A 22,597-nucleotide genomic window follows, 5' to 3' on the forward strand; every position below is an offset into this window, starting at 1 on the left:
TTCACATCCCTATAACACAAATCCATATAACCACAGCACAGACTGGGGAAAAGAACACAGCCATCCCAGGGGCTACGTGCTCTATGCGCTCAGGCCAAGCTGCCCCTTTGGGACAAGTCAGTAACAACACGACTGAGTGTGTAAACTAGTGATTGTCTGAGACCATGGACCTGAGAACCTCATGGGCCCAGATGTCACCCAGGGCAGCAAGGGCTGGTGTGGGTCATTCCGTGGACAAGATTAAGGTCTATTGTCCTGGCAAACCAGAGCTCACCCCTGATCCATCAGGCCCAACTGGGGAGGAATGGCCACGATGTACCTGACAGAGAGGCTGGGGGCCTTCTAGGGAATATCTACCCTAAAAGAATCCTACAGTGAAGTGCAGGGATGCTGGAACTCCTAATTCACAGGGAGCAGTGACATTTATAGAACAAAGTCCTGTTGTAGGTTTAAAAGCTGCATCATGAGTCTTTCCCTCTAGACATGAAACAAGCAGGAAAAGGACTTCCATGGCATGGGCCAGGATCCCAGGAGGATTCCAGTCTAGGCAAAGGGTGAACAGGGAGCCCTAGAGGCGGCCTGATGGGGATGTCCTGTTGGCCCTTAGTCCATCTGCACATGGTCTTCCTCTGTCCTTGTCCGTTCCACATGCAAACTTTTATCTTTTTACATTTTTTCCTCATTTAGTGTTGATGCGAATCCAGACACTGATTAGAAAACGGCAAGTTCCAATATCTGATCAAAGAAACCTCAACAAGAGAAGCAAAAAACATTCCTTCTTCCTGGAAAGCTGTAGAAAGACAGCCGCTGTCCTGGGGAAGGACGTGGTCCTGGTAAGTGCTATTTGAAAAACACCCACATTTCAGTGGTTATTGCTCTGCCTGGGAAACTCCCTCCAACCTCTGCATCCAGGGAGATGTGAGGGGCTGTCTCTGCTCCTGGCTCAGGTGAACCACACTGAAATGCACCTGTCCTCTGAGGAAGGGGGACTTGAGGGTTTCATTCAGTAGCCAGGGAGGAGGCTGGCCCTCCTCCCTTCTCCCACATACAATAAGCTGTGACCATACACAAGTTAATTCAAGGAGGAAAGTGAGATTCTGTGTCTCATTTACATGAGCATAAGAAGTGAAAGAACCACACCACAACACCCAGGCTGTGACAGAAACAGGATATAACGTAAGAGTCAAATCTACCATTTACTATTAAAGAAATAATATCACTCCTCCCCAATGGGTTAACAGTGGCTGGCATGGAGATATCAGGGAGTTGGAGGGGGTGGTGCCCTCCCTCTGGGGCTTTAGGGGAAACCAGGGAAAGTCTTAGGATGTCCTCGTTCACTCAGGGTGGCAAGAGCTGGCCCGGTGCACTCCGAGGGTTCCAGTGTCCCTGCTGGTCAGGAGGAGCTGCACTTGTGGTCTCCAGAGTGTGACGGCTCATCACCAAGGGCATGGTGGCTGAAGAGAAGAAACAGACTATTTTGAGGAACCTTCCTGAGATTCATGGCACAACTCCCTGCCCCACTGCACTCTGATTCAAACCCTGTACCGAGTGCTCAGTCCATCAACAGCACCCCGTTTGTCCCTGATGCAGGAGGCATCATTTAGCATCACCCATTTCAGAGGATGCAACCGAGTCCCAGAGAGGAGAGGGGAGCAGCCTGTCCCAGGCCTGCTCAGCAGTGGAGCTGGGATCCAGTCCCATGCTTAGCCCGAAGCTGTACTGAGCCCCTGGAGTCAGTCGCTCCTGGTCCCAACACTCACTCGGCCCTGAACTGGAGGATGTCCGGTTCCTCTTTCTCATGAAGAGCCGCATTTTGCTCGCCTTCTGGTGTGCGGGCTCCAGCTGGCAGGAGACCCAGTAGCTACAGGACAGAGTGGACCTGTGAGCTACCAGGAGCCACACCTCAGGTGCCCCTCCCAGAGCCTGCCAGCAGCTGAGTCCTGGTGCCCCATGGGTCACCACGCTACGAGTTCTGAGGCTGATCAGCGAGCCAGGCCACAGGCTCTGGAGCTGGCCATCAGAGACAGTCTGTCCTGCCCTCACCCAACTCCTGTCCCCCTCACCTCTCATGGACACTGATGGGCTCCATGGCCTGGAACCAGGCCCCAAATCGCTCGTCGGGCTCCAGGACATATGCATTTGCAGCCTGCTGGAGCAGCTGGATCCTCCGGATGAGTTTGAATTTCTGGGAGGAAGGACAGGATGCAGACAGGGCTTGGGTGGGGAACGCTGCCAGGGACTTGTGCGGAGTGAGGATCTGGTCTGGGGTCTGTGCTCACTCGGGAACCCTCCTTCCTTCCCACTCCATTCAGGACTTGCCTGTCCTCACAGTTGGCTTGGCTTGAATTACTTCCTCATCCAGGAAGGTGTCCTTGATGCCAGCCCCTCCCGCACCCGCCAACGTGATGGGATCCCCAGCTTTGTGGATCTGACTCTCCCAATAAATGTTAGACCCAAGGGATGAGGCCAGAGAAAGTCTTGCCAGGGGAGGTCTCTGATTTCCACATCCCCACCCTCCCCGTAGCTGCTCACGTCACACCATTTCTGAAAGTTGACCCGATTTCCCTTGAAGGGAGACAGCCAATGTCCATCAGAAACAGCCCCCTTAGCCCAGAACCAACCCCCATCCCACCCCTTCTCAGGCTGCAGGAATGTCAGGGCCCAGCAGAGGGCGGACCTTCCACAAAGAGAACTTGACACTGGGCCAGGCTCTGGGCTCCAGAGCAGGAGGGACAGGGGAGCTGAGGCCAGAGACCTTATGTAGCACACCCTCTCTGATGACAGACGGGGAGACTGAGGCCTCAGGGAGGAAGGGACAGCTGGAACACAGAAGTGCTTCCTCACTTGCAGGGGCTGATGGCACTCCCCCAGGGGCAGGGCCTGAGGGGGAGGCTGAATCCATCTCAGACACAGCCTCCTGCAGCTCTGCAGGCAGGCAGCTATGAGCTTCCCCAGCCCAGGTAGACTGGTGGGGGGCTTATGCGGAGCGTCTATTGACACATTGCTAAGATGGGCCTTACTGCCCAACTCCCAGGGGTGGCCATGGGGCTCTCATGAGAGGAGGTTTGCCAGGTACTGAGAGCTCAGGTCCCAGTGCAGGGCTCTCGCCTCCCAAACCTCAGGATCCTGCTCCCTGGCCCCACCTCCAGGCTCACTCACTTCCAGATCATCCTCCATCCCAATGTCGAGCAGCTTCAGGTGATAGAGGAACATGACCAGGAAGGGGACGACACCCTGTGAAATCAGGGTGGGAGTGGTGAGATGAGTCCCTCCTCTCAGGTGCCCCCATGGACCCTCCCCCAAATCCCTTCACCCCAGCCTCCTGCCCACCACAGACTCCCACAGAGAATAGCCTAGGACCCTCAGCGGCCTCCCCCCAGTTGCCCCCTCCAGGGCCACCCAACTTCCCCAGTCACCTCCCAGGGGCGGCTTTTGGCAAATCCCAGGGTATATGGTCCCTGCCCCTCCCCTCCCTAACCCATCCTGGGCCCAGCCCTTCCAGGCCTCCTCCTGGTCACTTCCAGGGCAGGCCTTTCAGGCTCTTGGGCTCCTGGAGCTGGGCTGGAGGAGGAGGGACCCCTCTCTTAGGGAGGCCTCCAGCCGTGAGGTGAGTGACCTCTCCTCTGACACCTAAACCCTCCCCCTCAGGCCACCTCACCTGCTGCTGCTGTCTCTCCTGGGCTCCCTGGGGGTCCATCTGCAGGGTGGACCTCACAGATATCACCTCCTGCAGGGTCAAGGACAGGCTCAGGGAGGCCATGTTCCCTTCCCCATGTCTCCCAGGCCCCTGATCTTGGACCCTGGACATCTGGTGTCTATGGCTGCTCCCATTCCAGGGTGCCCTGATTCTAGATCACTCCCAGCTCCAACACTCCCTTCGTTGTGCCTCGGGCCTGCCCAGGCCCCTAAGCCTCTCTCCTCATCAGGAAAGTGTGAGGAGGACTCCCCATGCCTCCCAGGGTCCCCTGAGGACTCAGTATCATCTGACTGTCACCAGTGCTGTCCCCTCCCCCATCGAGGAGGAGGAGCACAAAGCTCCTGCACGTTCCTCTCCCCCTTGTACCTCATCACCCCTGTGAGGCCTGCACCACAGATCATCTCCCTCCATTTCCCAGATGAGGAGACCGAGGCCCACAGAGGGGCAGTGACTTGCTCAGGGGCCCACAGAAGAGACCGCTCCCCCTCCCAACCAGAGGCCCTGGCCCCCGGCCTTCACTCTTCCTCCAGACACACCTCGGACCAAGGTCCTGTCCTCTGGACTCTCGGGGTGTGTTGAGGCCCTCAGTCAACCTGAGCCATGGATGGAGAGGCACAAGGTGTCTCGGGGTCCCATGCAAGTGGCTTCTGTGTTTTCCAGCCCCCTGGGATTCTCTGACACCAGGCTGGCCCTGAGGCCATGCCAAAGTCCTTAGCTCCCTAGGATCCCCTCAGGATTGTCCCTGCACAGAACTCCTCCTTCACTCACTCAGGAAGGGGACCCCTGTGTGCCACATCTGAGTGACAGTGTAGGAGTTGACCACGGCACTGGGTAATAGTGACATTTGCATCCTTTTTCACTTGGAAACTTCTAATGTCCCTTCTCCTTTCTCAGCTCTCATGTTTGAAGTCTGTGGTCTGAGCCTTTGTACAGTCCTTAGGCCCCTCCTGCCAGGGCCTCGATGGAGGCCATTAAGAATCTGTCAGGAAGGTCCATTAAGAATCTGTAGGTTCCCTGATAATTCTCATTGCCATCTGGGGCGTATCCTTGTCGACAAGGCACCGGGGGAGACTCACTGGTTTGTCAGCAGTGACCACTATCGGACTAGAGTGCACAGTCCCAGAGAGCACACAGTTCTGTCCCAGATCCACCATTTGGCCCAAGGCTGTGCAGCCCCTGTGTCGACAAGGCCTGAGTGCCCTCCCCTGCGAGCTGCAGTGAAGACAGAAGGAGCAGCAGGGGCCTGGCTTCCTGAGGACAGACTGGGCTGCTTTAGGAAGAAAGGAACCCCCACCCACTCCATCCACCCACCAGCCTGAAGGATGGTGATGGCCAGCTGATGGGTCTGCATGCAAGCCAGACACCTGCTCATTCTGCCACCTCCTCACCTCTTGGAACAGTCCAGGCGACACCACTGTATCCCGTGACCAAGGCCTCCTGCCCCAGACAGTCCCTACCTGTCCCTGCAGCTCACACCCTCGCTTCCTGTCCAGCTGGACAAGACAGACCATTATTTCTCGAGGAACCTTAAGTGAAAAACTTACCAAAGCACATCCTGCCTGGTCCCTCCCCACCTCACCTCCCATCCTTCCAGATCTCCAGACTCCACTCACCTCCTTGAGAAGCTTCCTGCTCTCCCGGTGGCATGTTTGGAAGATCTTTTTAACTATTTGACAGTTCTTCCTGAGGAGGGAAAAAAGGAAAGAAACACTGTGGAGTGGTTTGAGGGTAAATCCCTTTTGTTTGAAAACCCAGAAAATCCAGACAGCCTGGATGAGCATTTTCACCGTGTCCTCTGAGCCCTGAGGTGTCTGGGACTGGGGAGGGGGCTCTCCTATTGTCACCTGGGGCCTCCATTCTCTTATTTTCTCAGCAGATGTGTTTTAAACAGTCTTAATTTCATGTGGATAGAGAGTTCTGTTGCTGCAAACGCTTGAAAATCTTCAATTTGGTTCAAGCCATGATCTGTCACTTAGGGAAACTGATTCCTGAGGCAGAACCACTGGCCTAAGTTTTCAGAAAGACTTGAAGCCTGCCAACCAGGTCAGACCCTATCCCCAGGGTTTGCTGTCTGCCAGGAGGTCCCAACTGACTGAAGGGCAATGCCAGCCCTGTGGGGGGTGTCTGGTCCACCCAGGTGGTGCTCGCATGGAGAGAGGCCTACCCACCTGGACACCTGTCTCCACGTCTCTTTTAAACGTTGAATGGAGGGGCCCTCCAGAGCCCACAAGATCGCATGGAGAGAGGAAAGGTTCCTCAGGCCGTGGCATTCCTGGGGAAGGGAAGAGAATGAGCTATGAGGGGGAGCTGAGCCCTGCTTCCTCTGGCTTCTGTCGCCTCATTGACGTCTCCTGTCCTGGATGAGATAGCGGCTCAGGGAACCCGGGAAAGGCACAGCTGGAACCTGATGAGGAATACTTCCAGGGAGGAGGATTTCAGCTCAAGCCAAGAAAGGACCCCAGGAAGGGGTGAGCTTCCCACCACTGGGACCAGGAGTCAGGTCATCGAGGCCTGGCAGGAGGGGCCTAAGGATTGTGCAAAGGCTCAGACCATGGACTTCAAACATGAGAGCTGATAAAGGAGAAGGGGCAGTTCCCCCGACTCCAGAGAGGGGCTCCCAGGGCCTCTCACATCTTACCTTGGCCACCTGGATCCAGAGCTCCACCACCCTGGCCCTGTCCTGGGCCGTCATGCTCGGGTCCCCAATGCAGGTGGTGACGATACATTCAACCACTCTGTTAAAGTGGGTCATGGTGGCATGGATGGTCGGTGCCAGGTGCTCATTGCCCCTGTTGTCACACTGGGACCAGATGGAGTCCAGGAAGTCGTGGGGCCTCACTGTCTTGAAGAGCTCCTGGGGAGGACAGGGAGTGTCACCCAGCCCTGCCACAGCCCAGCTCAGCTTCCGCAGCCCCCAGTCCCAGGCCGGGTCAGTGGTGAGACCTGGAGCTCAGGAAGCTGAGAATGCGGCCTGAGGCTTGTGGGAGTCCCTGGGTCTTGCCTGTGTCCCCTGAGGGCACCCAGCACAGGATGACCCAGGAACCGATACTGTGGCGCAGGGAAGTGGCATTTGCTCGCCACCCAGTCTCACTTCCTCTAAGCACCAGAACTCGGCTCCTGCTTCACCATCTCTAGGGGCATCTTCCACCCATTCTGACCATCCTGGGGTCTGACTCCTCTTTCAGATGCACATTCCCCCAAGGCAGGAACAACCACGGGCTTTGTTTGTCTGCCTTGTAGTCATGTACACATTAAGTGCCTAATTAGTGTTGAGGCTGTTGAGGCCTCCTGGGCAAATGAGTAAACTACCCAAGGACTAGACAGCACTTCAGTGTGCTCCCCTCCCCCACCAAAGCGCAGACTCTGCCCAACTTCCTCTCTGCTCCACCTCATCCACCTGCACAGCCACTCTGCATGGCAGCTGCTCTCAAAGTCCATCCCTACTGTCCACATGAGGACAGCAAAGGCTTGGGAGTAAAGAAGGCTGCTCAGGTCACATGAGGGTAAGTGGGGAAGCAAGAGGTTGGACCAAGATCATGGGATTCTGGATCAGGAAATGGCAGGTCTGGGGCAGCTGATGGCACAGGGAAGGCCTGCCCCACCTGCCCTGAGAGCCCCGCTGCTCACCACATCCATCAGTGTCAACTGCTCTGCCACCAGCCGGGGAGGGAACTCCAAGAAGTCAGGCTTCTCCTCCCTCAGCAGGTTCTTGTTGGTCACGTCCCAGGGGCAGGCGGGCTCTGGGGCTGGATCTGGCTCTGCTGTTATCTCTCCAGGTGGAGGGAGGATTCTCCCTGGAGCCAATGGTCCAGCTGGCTCCAGCTCAGGAGCTGGCACTGGGGCTGGAGCTGAGGTTGGTGGTGGCTCTGGCCCTAGAGGGACTGATGGAGGTGACACTGGCTCCAGCTCTAGCACAGGTGGTGGAACTAGAGCTGGAGCTGGATCTAGCCGTGGAGCTGGCCCTTGCTCTGGCGCTGGAGCTGGAGGGAGCTCTGGAGATGGTACTGCAGCAGGAGAAAGAAACAGTGTCATTCAAGTAGCTAACTTCGCCTGTGCCTGTCAAAGCCAGGAAAGACCGCACTGCCTTGAAGTGAACCAAGCCTCTGAACACTCTGCAAATTGTCATCCCAGACTGCAGTCGCCTCACCTTCCAGCTCTGCCTCAATGGGCCATGGATGCTCCAGCTGGACCTGGAGAAGGTAGGCGTGGCCCTGAAGCCCCGAGCCAGGCAAGCTGAGATGCAGAGAGGCCAGCTTCATGCTGAAGCAGGGATAGTGCAGGAGCTCCCAGAAATCCTGCCCTGGGTCCAGGCAGGTTCCCACCAAAGAAGAGATGGCACTGAGGGAGGCAATTGGGCAAGAGAGTCAGAGGCCTGGCCTTTCCCTCCACACTTCTCACCCAAGGCACCCTGGCTTGGGGCTGGGCCCTATGCCTGCCCCTGTCCATCCAGGTGAGAGCCACATGGCAGCCCTGACCCCTGTGAGGCTGTCCTGGCAGTGGCAGGCCTGCATATCAAGCAGGTTGACACAGAGTCTGTTGTGACTCTCTTCCCACTGACACTCTTCTCCTGAAGGTCTGGGACACAGCCCACCCCAGCCCTCCATGCACTTGTGCAACTGGATTGAGCACTGAGACAGATTTGTGACGAGGTTGCTCACACACCTCCTGTTCTGGGCCTGGAGGCGGTGGTCAGAAGAGGTAGATGTGGAGAAGGGGAGGCAGATTCAAATGGGTCTGTGGTGGGAATGGTTTTCTAGGGGAGAACTCAGCCCAGCCACCCCTCTGGTTCCCAGGGGTCCTGGCACCCATCCATAGCTCTTTGACTCCTGTCCTCCTGGAGTGGAAGCCACCGGGCCTCTGCCTTCCCATGGGAATCAAAAGATGCGTGAGATGCGGCTTCTGACAGGCTCCCCTCAGCCACAGCCTCCATCTCTCCCCCCACAGCTTGTTCTTTAGAGACAGGAGGCCGTCCTTCTGGACCCAAAGACCACTCACTTTTTTAGGTGGTCCTGCGCTCTGCCCTCCTGGCTGGAATAAGGGGAGATGCCTCCAGATGTAAAGGAGGCTATGAGGGCATCCCTTGGGATGGACAGTAGATGACAAGACCTGCGAATGATGTCGATTGTCAATGTCTGACTCTCAGACGGAAATTGAGGCCACGCATTGTGTCTCCTTCATTCACTGAGTTTACTGTCTCCAAATGTCCTGCATGCAGTAGGTGCTTAATCTACATGGTTCAATGAATGTAGTCCACCCAGAACCATCCCAGACACCTGAGTGGGCCTAGGGCCTCTCTGCTGCCCCAGAGATCCTTGATTGGCTACCCCAAGGAAAAGGACCAGGACCAGCTGGATGGAATCTCCAACTCCTTGACAGGGTGGTTTCCATGTGCTTTTCCAAACTCAGAAAGGCCGCATCTCAGAGATGGATGAGGCAGACTACTATTCACGGGGAAGAGAGAAATAAACACCATGAACAACCACCGCACGTCCACAGCCCTCTCTGCAGAGCCAGGCACCAGGTAAGCACCCGCCGTGGCTGATCCCATGAGTTCCTACAGGATCCCCATGAAATATATCCTCTCCCACCCTACTTTTCAGAGGAGCAAACTGAGGCTCAGAGAGATTTGGTGACACTCGCAAGACACACAGCTGGCAGGGGGCAGAGTCACCACTGTGCTGAGGAGGGAGTGGCCACTCACCTAGTAAACAGCTGGTCCAGGACCTGGTGTGATGTATCTAAGGTCGAGTAGTTGACCATGAAGGTGGTGAAGCCAGAGATGTTCCTCCTCAGGAAAGCTGGTGCGATGGACTCTGTCAGCTTCTCCATCATACCTGTCTGGAGGGCCCGCATCCTGCAGGCCTCATTAAAATTCACGGTGGACTCATGATCACACTGAGGGAGAGGAGGAGGGACATACACTCAATGACATCATGGTGAACCAGCGGGAGGATTGAGGTGACTTTCTACCCTCCTGTGTAGCTGGTGGGAAGGAGTGGAGGTCCAGATTCCTTTGGGAGTGGGATTGTGGAGCACTCTAATGAGAAAACCCTGGGGGATTCCAGGGGAGACTCAGATTTGAGTCTGCATTCTAGTAGTGCCTTGGTCATCTCAGAGTCCTGAGTATGAAGACCCCTCTGCACCCACACTCACCTCAGACCAGCCCTCTTCATTGATGGACTGGTGCACCTGTGTCCGCTCCAGGGAGATGGCGAACTGGAAACCTTTTACCAGCTCCTCAACCATCACTTGGGTGCAGCTCTGCAGTGACAGTGCCCAGAAGTCAGGCCAGGAGGCATCAGGGGCCTGCCTGGACTTTGCCACAGAGGGAAACCCCACCACAGTTCAGGCACAGAGTGGCATCTGCATAGTCTCCATCAGGGAAGGAATGTGATGACACCTCGACGGCCTGGGATTCACATGTGGGTAGAAGAGCTTGGACCCCAGCACTCACCATCCTCTCGTGCAGCCAAGATCTTCAGTATGAACATGACACACAACCAGATCTCCACCATTTAGCTACCTGCTCCTGCTCAGGGTGGTTCCTCCTCATACTACCTTCTCTAACTCCACCTCCCACATACACACACACACACACACACACACACACACACACACACACACAATGAGGGTCAAGGGGTGTGGGGCTGTCCATTTGGGATCACAGTTGTGGCCTGACCTAGAGTGGCCTGCCCTGGGCTACGCTGTTACCTGATGGTTCCTCCTGCCAAAAGGCCACAGGCATTCGAGGTGAGGGCTGAGCCAATGTCTAAAGCAGCTTAACATGCTCTCATTCTTGGCTTTCCGGGGGCCACAGCCTCGGAAAGTCACGGGACAACACGAGAACATCCTGCTGTGTCGAGTGTCTCCACTCAAATGAACTGGACAGGAGGCTGTGGTTACAGTGTGGGTGCCTGGTAACCAGAGTTCTAAGTTCTGTTGGGGGCTGTCACCAAGGAAGTGAGGTCACTTCTTCAAGGTTCTATTACTTGGCCCCTTCCTTCAATCAGACCCACCCAAAGCCCCCGCTAGGCTGTTGGCTACTCTCCCCCCTTGCCCATGTCATCTCTGTCACTGTACACAAATATCCATCACCACCCTCCCCACAGCTCCTTGGGAGTGGAACCAGTGGCCAGCTTTGAGGAGACAGAGCTGAAGTCACACCTCTTTTATCCTACCAGTTCTGTGTCCTGGAAAAGCCACTGTACCTCTCAAGATCTCCCCAGTCTCCCAACCTGCACAATGGGGATGGTGCTAAAAACAGCTTTCTAGGAACATCGTCAGGTGTATATGAGATAATACCTACAACACCTGTGGATTGGTGTCACATATGTCTAATGCTGAACCTCCCATCTATGTCAGTTCCATCTGTGCAGCCTCCACAAACCCCCACTCCATACTTCTTGTCACACATCATTGGCCTGAATTTGGTCTGGTCACTCTTATCTGCAAGAAGGTTAGGAATTTTATCTTTTAGTTTGTTGAATTGCCACCCAAAATAAAACTGATTATCTGTTCTGAATATTAAGGGAGAAGGTGAACAGTGGAAACTACCCGTGCTCTCTCCCTACACTAACCTTCAAGTTGAAGGGGAGGAAATGAACTTTTCAGATGAATCAAGCATGTATTTACCTACCACAAGCTCTCTTTTCTTGTTGTTTATTCATCCGCAAAGAACAAGAAGTCTTGCTTCCAAACCAGAATGTATGAGACGTCCACTGCCTTCTGTTCCCAGCAGAATGACCAGAACCAATTTGTTGGCTTTTATTTGCCTGGCCCTTGTAAGTAGATCTGAGAACATTCTTTCTATGTCCTTCATAGAGTGGGTCTGGGAGAATCTGAGGTTGTAGAGAATTGTAGGCAAATAGCAGGCTCCTGAAAAACTGAGTCAAATTTGAATCTCTGTAATTCAAAGGAGAGTGATATCAGCATCATGGTGGAAGAAGACACCTCCTGTTTTTCTACTCCTGCACTAACAATGCTTTGGCATCCATCCATAGACAAAAGTGCCTTTGTGGGAGAAGTGGGATCCAGCACCATATGCCAAGGGACACAGAGGGAGTCTCACCCAGCCATGCATCTGGTAATAGGCAGACAGACCTCGGTCCCAGCCTGGACCCTGCAGTGGCCCGTGAACCAGCTCAAGCTCCTTTCAGCTGCTGCATGGAAACCCCTGAAAACACTGTCTTAGATCATGACACACAGAGGAGAGGGCCTTTGTGGAGGTCCAGGTTTCAAGAAGAGAAGTTCCAGCCCTCTGTTGGAGCACAAAAATATGAGTGTGGATGGGTTGAAGAGTTTGGGGGCATTGGCAGATAGGTACTCTCAGAGGGCTTTAAAGGATGTGGATCCTGTAACTGCACTGAGCACTCCATCAAGAAGTCTCCCACGACTTGTGGGGTATGCCTCACCCATGGATCTCCCCAGCTGGCCCTTAGGCACCCCCAGTGCTCTGCGGGCCTCACATACACACACCTCCACCCTAGCGCTTCTTCTCTGTGTATGCTCCCAACAGTGGTGGTTAGAGTGAATTTTGGAGGACAGCTAGTGAGCACGTGCAGAAACTTGGTCCAACTCCGCAGGCCAGAGAGAGACCACAAACTTGAGGTTTATGGAATACAAAAGGGAGGCTGTCAGCGCCCAGCCTATTACATCACGGCATCAAGAGAATGCATACAAGCTGGAGAATTCTGCCATTAATGAACAAATTAAAAATGCTGGGATTATACTGGTATAACACATTAAAATACAAATGTATTATTGAAACTATATTAAGTTTAAAAAAATGACATTTCAAATGTTGGAAAAATTAAGTTTGAGAAACCTTGTAGGTGGTCAGTAAACGTCTGTCCCTCCCTCCCTCTCCAGAGCAGCCGTTATGTATATGTATAGATACACACACACATATATATACCCCCATAAGTTCTATATATAGAGAGAAGCATATGTGCGTGTGTGTCCACAAACACTCATACATATATATAATGCATGTACCTATGTATATCACATACATGTATGTATACATGATAGAATACTCACATGCACATGTGTATATCTCTACAATTTCACCTTCAATAAGGTAAATTTCCGGTTTGTATCGACTCTAAATAATTCTGCATTTTAACTTGTTAGTTCTGTTTCGTTTTTTTTTCCCCAAACTTTCTGGTTAGTCCTCTGGGCACTTCTCAATTGGATAACTGTTGTGTTTTTCATTCGTTGTTGTGCTTTCATTTTCTCTTTTTAGTAAACATATTTGTTGAAATATGACATACAATCCGAATAGAGCACAAACCCAAGTGTAAAGATTGATAAGTTATCAAAAAGTGTACACATGTGTTAACACCACCCAGGCCAACAAACAGAACATGACCAGTTCTGTTTATAGTAGATTATACATGATATATATAATAGATAATAACCGCAGTTACCCAGATTATTATTTCTCCTTTTTCAGGAAGTAGCACACAGAATGGCAATGCTTAAAGCAAATTTGGTCATGATGTGGCCTGCTTCAAATATGTAGCTGGATTTGGAAGGTTAATTTTTTTTAGGAATACATGAGTTTAGTTCCAGAAAAAAAGAGGCTTGTAAATTTCCTTTCCTGTAATGACCTTGTAAGATTTTTGTAGCAAAGTTAAGCTATTCTCATAAAATAAATCAAAAAGTTTTTCCCATTTTTCCTGTTCTGTGGAAGAGCTAGAGTCAATGTGTATTATTTCTCTCCTGAATGTTTGGTGGAATTTGCCAGCAGCGGTGTTGGCCACGATAAAATGTGGGAATGTTTTAAACTATGGATTCAGTTTCTTCTTTAGATATGGGACTATTCAGATTTCTCATTTCTTCTTGAGACAGTTTTGGTAACTTTCATTTTCCTGGCAATTTGTGAATTTCATCTAAATGTTCAAATGTATTGACATGTTATGTATAATGACAGGTGTGTTGTCAGGGAAGGTCTGGAGTGAGTCTCCTGGGGGCAGAAGTCAAGCTCAACTCATGTGTCCCCGCAGCTTCAGGCACCTGGATGCTGGAGGGAGAGCTTGTTCCACATTGCAGGACGAGAGGCTGAATGCTTTTCTTTTTGCCCTCTGCTCTCCATTAACACCAGCTCAGGAGACCTTGTTCCTGGACAAGTTGGCGTGCAGGCAACGACCCATGTAAATTCTTCCAGGCCTGGTGGATATTTGGAAATTTTTTCTCAAATGTTCTCTTGAAACCACATGGCCACATTTGTACAATATTCTCTCTTTATTTTCTATTTGAGTCAGTTTTGGTAATCACATTTTCAATTTTTAAACTGTACAAGGCTGTGTCTCTCAGACTCCTAAGTGTTTTCAGTTTTAACTCCTTCAAACTTCTCCCAGATGTTCCTGCCTTACGGTGATTCCTTCTTCATGGGAGCTCTGAAGCTCTTCCTAGCTCCCTGGTTGTTGACAGTGGCAGATACACGAGTTTCATGGGGCAGAAGTTTAGGCAGTTTGATTGCCAGCCTTCTGTTGCACCATTCTCAACCCACAGACACCGTGCTTCTCTGCTTGACCCAGAGCCTTCAGTTGTAATTACTCTTCCTCCCCAGGGCTATCTCCAATCTCATGTTGATATTATTGCTGTTCTCTGAAGCATTTGATGATGTGTTCAAATGAACAAGCATTTTGGATCCTGAACCAAAGAACCATTTACAAAACGCACTCTGAATGTGATCTGCTTTTCCATTCATTAAACTTTTCTCATAAACTTAATCACTTTTCTCCATGTGTGTGGAATTCAATAAGGATGTTCCAGAGCCCAGGTGATGTTACTTGTTTTAGCTATAAATTCTAAGGCTTCAGGAGAGCTGTTGCCACAGATGGAATGAGTTGGCTGGGCATTCTTCCTTAATTAAGTGATTACATTGGATTTGAAGATAATTGTGGTTTGAGTCTTTTCCCTAAGGAGCCCCATCTGTCTCAGCAGGTTTCAGTACAAGAACTATAAGTATGTTGTGGCCTTGGTTTTTGCCATTGAGGAAATCAACAGAAACCACCATTTTTTACCCAACATATCTTTGGGAGTTGATCTCTATAATGTCCTGCACTATGAACAGAGGACACTGGAGAGTTCACTCACTTGGCTCTCAGGGCTGGGCAACGACATCCCAAATTACACCTGTAGGAGAGAGAGCAAGTCTCTAGCAGCCCTTACTGGAACAACATGTGCAATTTCTTCCCAGATTGGAACACTGCTGGAACTGTACAAATTTCCACAGGTAAGGCTGTGTGGGATGGGGAGACATGAAACCATGTCTACTTTGATGCCATTCTCAGGTGCCTGAAAAGGAAGAAAGGAGGAGACTGTGTTTATGCATCTCTCACAGGATGTAATCTCCAAGGACGAGTGTATAGAGTCTTAGTGAGGTATGCACATTTCCTTTATTTGGTATCCCTAAACTCTATGATTTCATCCATGTCCATTGATAACAAGGTTCCAGGGACCATCTGCTCTTGGCTAGATTGGGTCCCAAGCCTGAGTCAACAAGCCATTTGCATGAACAACCTCTGCAGTGATGCAAATGAACTGCATCAGAGGAGGCGATGTCAGGTGTAAGGTGAAGGTGACAGACAGGGCCCATGCCACTCAGGGCTCAGACAAGAACAATCCAGCATCAATGCCTCCAAAGTGCAAGATAGGGAGGGACAGACTCACACACCCAGGGCCCAGGGCAGCCACAGAACATTCTGTGTGTGACCCATGCATGGCTGCACACCAATCATGAGTGCAGAAACACCACAAATCCATGAGTCCCTGCCTGGGGAATCAATAGTCATGCTGAATTTATAAGATTCCAAATCAGTAACTCAAGATCAATGCAGAAATCAAGTTGCATTTTGATTTTCTAAAAATTGACCTCCTTTCCTTTTCCTCAGTTCTTTTAACCATGTTAATTCTGGGATCAATATGTTGTGACGATCCACTTCTGCACCCTCAACATTGGTTTCCTCCATTATTAATGCTGTTGTGAGAAATTCCTCCCTTTCCTCACCCTAAAGCAGAGGATACTAGCTGGAAGGAGCCCCTGTATTCCCCATCACCCCAAACATCTATGACTAAGACAAAGGTCACACTTACACACCTCTATGGCCCTGGAGCAAAGGGGATTTTAGGGCAGTGAAACCATAGTTCTATATGATTCTGTAATGGCAGATACATATTACTATGCATTTGTCAAAACCTGTAGAATGTACAACACAAAGAGTGACCCTAATTCCAACTATGGACTTTCATTAATTATAGTGTATCTGGACTGGTTCAGGAATTATAACAAATGTACCACACTCAAGTTAATAATTTGTAGTTAATAATGTTACAGTAATAATGTTATATAAGTTATATAGATTACTAATGAGATGTTAATAATAGGGAAACTATGTTGGGGGGGATTAGGGTATATATAGGAACTCTCTAGAATTTCCACTTAATTTTTCTGTAAACCTAAAACGATAAACCTATAACTGTAAAACGTTATAAGAAATAAAATCTATTTTTTTAAACCACATTTTCCTATCTGGTAGACTCTAGCTGCATGTCACCATTGAGCATTTAAAATGGGGCTAGTCCAAATTGAGATGTGCTGTAAGTGTAAAATACACACTGGGTTCCAAAGCTTTTATATAAAAATATGAATGTATAATACCTCAATGATAATTATATATTAACTACATGTTGAGATGATAATTCTTTGGAGATGTTGGGTTAAATAAAATATATTAAGATAAAAAAATGAAAGGCTTACATGGCTACTGACTTGGGAATTGCAAGATGCACAACTACACACACACACGAGACTCTGGCTGAGGCAGAGTCTTCTAGGTTTTGCAACCACCTCATAAACTTATGGTCTCCCACACTCAAACCCACCTCTCCTGACTTGGAGCAAGGCTATTGCTATGGGTTGAATTGTGTCTCCCCAAAGATATGTTGATGTTCTAATCCCTGGAAGCTATGAATGTGACCTTATTTGGAAAGAGGGTCTTTGCAGATGTGATCAAGTTAAGATGAGGTCATTAGTGTGGACTCTAATCCAATATGACTGGTTGGAGAGGAAACAGCATTTGATGACAGAGGCAGAGATTGGACTGATTCAGCTGCAGCCAATGAACACCAATGATTAGCGGCCACCACTGCAAGCTGGGGGAGTCAAGGAAGGGCCTGCTGATACTTTGATATCAGATTTCTAGGCCTCAGAACTGGGAGAGATTGAATTTCTTTTGTTTTAAGTCACCCACTTTGTGCTATTTTGTTACAGCAGCCCTGGAAAGTCATACAAGTATAAATGGCAGAGCTCATGTCACACAGGAAACATAAAACAGAGGCAGAAAAAGGGGGATTTATTCTCTTCCTTCCAGGTTGGAGTGGTTTCCAGAAAAACTGGTTGCTGTAGCAGAGGTCCCTGGTGTCACTGTGGTTTTTCTGGGGCCACAGGAGCTGGTGAAGCTGTTTGGCTGTTTGAGGAGACAGAGATAGTGGTATGTGGAGCTCTAACTATTATGCTGGAAATTTTGGAGATATTTGTGATTCAAGAGTCCTTAACTGGGGAAAAGGCCGTCACAAGGTTATTGGAATCAGGTCCGACTTGCCCTTCCCCACTGTTGTCTGAGAAAAATGGGACCTTGTCCGATTCACGATGAACCAAAGAAGAACTTCCATGTAAGCTGATTTATAACATTGAAAATTTTCCAAACTCTTAAGTGTCTGTTGATAGGATGCTGGTTAAAGCTATTATAATAAATTCAAATTAAGTACTCTAGACATTAAAAATCAAATCGGAGTCTATTTTTTGAGCAAAAACTAAGTTTAGCTATTATAGGATACCAACGTTGTGAAATGAAATTTTTATGTTTATCTACATAAGAGGAAAATTGGCTGGAAGACAAAGCACCAAAATATTAATAGGGAATATCTTTGAAAGATGAACTTACAGTTGACTCAGTTTTCATTTTTGTCTCTCTTTGCTTACCTGATTTTTCTGCTAAAATGATCATGCAATTTTGGTAATAAGGAAAATTGTTTATTGTTTTACATGACTAGACCATCATCGCTGAAGATTCTATGAAACAGGTGGGAGAAATAAGGGATCAGGTGTGTCTCTGACTTTTGTCAGGAAACAGCGCTCAAATCTCTGGCTACAAGAGGAGTGCTGCTTTTCTGGGGTAAGGGCTTAAACAGCTTATTCCCTCTCCAAGGAGAAAATGATCTAACGTGCAGTTCAAGCCTGCAGATAAACTGCTGAACCTAAAAGACAGTTGTCTTCAGATCACTGTTATCATCTCATCTTCTTTTAGTCTGCTAAGCTGCAGCATCGCCTTATCCATCCCGTGTCATCCATGCGCCCCCGTTGTTGATGGTGGTGGTGGTTGTGTGTGTGTGTATGTGTTTGTGTCGAGGTAAAGGTGAGGGGAGGGAAAAGGTCAAGGAAATAATAATGGCAAAGATGGCATCATAAAATTGAGACTTCACAAGTACTAGCCACCAGACTTAATCTTACATGCACCTTAAAATCCTGTGTCATTAAAATGTGACATTGGTGACAATCCCAACTAAATAAGAATACACCTCTAATTGTTGACTCTGTTTCACTCTTGAGTTTCTGTCCAACTTTTGTGTTTTGCTTTTTTTTTGGCAATACTTTATTTTCTAAAGAATGAAACTCCTAGGAAACAGTCCCTTAATAAACATCGAATCTGATTCCCAAGGGCCAATTATCCACTCTTATAATGGTCTCTCCACGATCAAAAATGTGAAAGGCCGTTGGCTAGAGTGGAAATCTTGGAGTTATGCCAGTGGCACACTGTATTTCCCTAACTGAACTTCTGCACCTGGTTTGGCGGAAACTAAGAGACAGTACTGAACTCTGCAATGTGCAGGATGGCAAAAAAGGTCAGCCCCAGGCCGACTCCAAGACCCAGAAGGCATTTGTGGATGCCAGCTATTAACCTAAATTATCTTTGTTCTCTCTCAGGACTCTACTGCTTTCTTGCTTTCATTGAGATTCAAAAGTGTTCAACCCAATGTTTGTTGCTGGTGAAGGAAGTGGTTAGGACCTCTTGCATTTCTACAGCACTGGGTTTTCAACACAGTCCCTGTGTGTGATTTTATATTATCCTACAACCATTTGGAGGTAAGAAAGACAAACATTGTCCTCAACCTGTTTCCGATGGAGAAAGTGTGGCATAGAGATGGTAAGTGAACTTCTTAAGTAATGAAGAGAATATCATACAGAGAATGGAGGCCAATGCTATTTGATCTACAGTTAGACAATGGTGAGTTTGAACCTCTGCTCCCATAGATAACAAGAGATGACCTGGGGAGAATATAGAACCTCTCTAGGTTGCTTCTTCCTCAACTTGAAATGGGAATGATAATATTTACATGATATGGCTATTTTGAGAAAATGCAATAAAATAAATAGAACATCTGAATGACATTTTGTGGGATGCCTTATGTGTGATAAATGCTTAGTAGTGATAGGCATTATTCTAATCAAATCTTCATTTAACTAGATTCTTAATGGCAAAATGAGATAAGGCAGATTGCTTCACTCCTTTATTAATAAATAACTTTATTACAAAATAATGCAAAATGGCATTTTGTCCATTGTTTCCATTATGTAAAAATCATGACCCTTCAAGTGCTTCTGATACTCACTCTTTATAACCAGAAGAGAGGAATCTCACTGTTTCCTCATTTCCTGCGGCCACAGAGGGGCAGCTACAATAGGTAACATTTTTGCAATATTTTGCAGAATATATATGGCTCTTTTGTCTACTTGAATATACTTCTTTTTTTCCCTAAAAATAACACCTTAATCAAATGAGCATGTATAGGTTTTCATTGGAAAGTAAATCTACGATACTTGCATTTGAGTATTCCATGACTCGCTAAAATGGAAGCTGATTTAGATTCAGAAAGGATATGGATTTATAGCTGTTAAGGAAGATAAGAGGTTGCAAAATATTTGTACATAATTTGAAAATTACATGGAATCTAAAAACCAGAATTATCCATCAGTAGTTTCTCCTGGGAAAACCTAAAATGAGACCCCATTACAACTGCTGTTGTGTGTCCACAATCATGCGCGTGCACATTGAAACATGGTGCTGTAATAGCCTCCATGAAGGTTTTTCCCTAGTATGCCAGACTCTATCCGTCCTGCAATCTACCAGCTGGGAGACCAGGGGCAAGTGACTTCCCTTCTTTGAACCTCATTTTCCTGGTCACTAAAATGGCTTTAAGAGTTACTGTATGAAGAGGCCTGCTTCAATGATTAAGTAAGATAACTCCAGTAAACTGCCTATTTCAGTACTCGCCAGAATAAGTGCACAATAAGTGTTGTTTCTATTTCCTCCGACTCAAACACTGATCATAATGTTGGAAATAAGATGACTTCTCTATTGCACACCAGCAATGAAGAACACTTCTTCAGAGGCCTGCAGAAGCAATGCATTAGTGAGTTCAGGACTCAGGGCTTACATAGGGGCTCAATGGATTCAGATCATTTCATCCTTTCCCCAGGTGGTTGGTCAAAGTGAAATGTCAGAAATCATACAAAATGGTATTCAAAGTGTTGTTTCTTCTTCAGTTGAAGATGGTATGTCTTTTATTTCTTTTCAAAAATACTATTTGGAATAGAAAGTGAAAATGAGGTGAATTTTCTTGGCTTTCTCAGTAATAAAGTCCAAGGACAAAATGTATAGGTGTGAAGAGGGAGGAAAAAAGGAAGAAGACCAGAAAAATAAAAAGGAAAATAAAAGGAAGAGAAAAGAATTAAAAGATATTATATGGAGTGATTTTATTCAAATGAGTACATAATCTCCCAGGTGAACAATTTAGATGCATGTTTTGGCACACATTTTTAAAAATTTTTATTTACTTTATCATATGTTAGAGGATGAATCTCTTTCTTTATAATTTTATCTCATTTGGATTAAATACAAAAGTTTCAATATCACAACTAATGAAATTAAAAGTAATTTAAAAATTAAATCTTATACAAATAAATCTGCCCCCTGAATCATAGCCATCTGCTTCCAGACATCATGGAGAAAGGGTGTGAGATAGGACAATGGATAAGAAGATATGAAAGGGACTTGGATCTTGGGAAAAGGAGAGGAGATGGAGGGGATTAGAGAGAAAGCTTCATGAGGAGAGAGAAAATGAGTCATAGGTTTGGTGAGGTGATAAAGAAGGAAGAACTAGAAATAGAACTGGTGTTGAAAACAATCTGAGGTGTAAGAAGTCCAATATGAACCTGGGAATTTTGGCTGATGGAAAACCATGGCTTTAAATAGTGACAGGGTGACTCATGACACCTCACTGCGTTGATGTAAAAGAATGAAATAAAGGTCAAGAAATTCTAAATCAAGTCTTATTAAAAATTCTTAGGGTTTTCATCAGAGAACTCTTTTATTCTAGAAGCAGCTGAGATGCAGAGGTTCTCAAGCCTGAGCATCATCGTCATCCCCTGGGGAGCTTGTTCAAACAGATTCCTAGCCCAGGACCCAGACTTAGATTCAGTAGGGCTGGGGTGGAGCCAGGAAATTTGCATTTGTAACAAGCTCCCGGGTGATGCTGATGCTGCTGGTCCAGAGACCACACCTTGAGTAGGACAGTTCAAGAGGATTGCTCCCATGTTTTCCAAAAGAGTTTGAGTCCCTGCTGAAAGAAAAATTTTTTTTTCTAATAACATAAGCTGGCAACACCAATCATGTTCATTGATCATCCATTGAACAAATGTTTACAAAGTGAGTACCACTTGCCGAGTGTCACACTCAGCACATAAAAGGATTCAAGTAACCAAGACTCAAGTTGACTTGAGGCAGCCCAGGGTCTAAACAGAGTTCCTATCCTCTCCTCCACTCTAACGGTTGTTGTGACTGTGAAAATGTCTCCACTACTTGTCCCCCAAATGCAACGTGCAATAACATCACAAAGGGTTATGAATCTACCACTGACACAGGATTTATATCATGTCCTGGAAGGGAGAATTTTACAAATGGCACAGAAGATTGCAACGGTAAGTCCAAATAGAGTAACAGCCTTCAAAAATCAGAACAGAGTTAGTTGCAGCAAAATTGAACCAGTTCCTTAGAATATGACGTGAAATTCTGGAGAAAACCTACCGAAGTGAGCAAAGATGCCAGGAAGAAAACAGGTCATAGAACCGAAATGTGACACCAGGCCTACAATTGATTTTTCTCTTTTATTGGTTGCTTTAAAAAAATAACAGTGAATGTTGAAAGTAGTCCACACCTTAGAGTCTTAACTCATTCTGCAATAACAGCCTAATAGACCAGGGTTTTCAATCAAAGCCCAAGACGATCCATAGTTGGAAACGTTACTAAGCAGATAGAGAAGCCTGTGCACATTATCAAATTAAAACCCAGGAAACAAATGGGAATCGTAACAGCATAACAGTTGATTTTTCCCATTTATCCAGTCCCTGTCGTAGATGTGGACATTGTATGAACAGGTTAGTCTTCTATTCCCATTTTGATTATCTCTATGATACTGGAGAATTATTGCCTCTGTGCACAGCAGGCTGTTACTGCTAAGAATTCTCCCAAAGAACATACACTCGGATAATTTTTAAGCTCTTAATATCTTAGGAAAATCTCTTATCTCTTCAGTCCAGCTGTCCTTATCAGTGGCTCCCAAACCTGTATGCTGAGTGAAATCACCCAGCGTTTTTCTGATAACATCAGATACTGAGTTCCAACTTCTCTGAAATTCGTTTTACTGGGCCTGAGATTTACTTTGGGATTTATATTTTCAACAATTATCTCTAAATATTTCTGATGCTGTCAGTCCACAGAAACGTCTTGGGCACCACTGCCAACGGATAGGTGGAGCGTATACATTCAGCTGGTT

The 22,597-nt window shown here is 47.8% G+C and overlaps 1 protein-coding gene across 1 annotated transcript; it reads right to left on the minus strand.

Annotated features, from left to right (window-relative positions):
- Positions 1–7,244: 7,244 nt before the first annotated feature.
- Positions 7,245–7,972, minus strand: LOC131395265 (ral guanine nucleotide dissociation stimulator-like). The gene is made up of 2 exons (XM_058527211.1): positions 7,845–7,972; positions 7,245–7,701 (listed from the first exon to the last, which is right to left on the minus strand). The coding sequence occupies exons 1-2, from the start codon at positions 7,954–7,956 to the stop codon at positions 7,247–7,249; spliced, it is 567 nt and encodes a 188-aa protein (XP_058383194.1). The 5' UTR covers positions 7,957–7,972; the 3' UTR covers positions 7,245–7,246.
- Positions 7,973–22,597: the final 14,625 nt, after the last annotated feature.

The sequence above is a fragment of the Diceros bicornis genome, chromosome 31 (genome assembly GCF_020826845.1).
Source record: "Diceros bicornis minor isolate mBicDic1 chromosome 31, mDicBic1.mat.cur, whole genome shotgun sequence".
Lineage (NCBI taxonomy): Eukaryota > Metazoa > Chordata > Mammalia > Perissodactyla > Rhinocerotidae > Diceros > Diceros bicornis.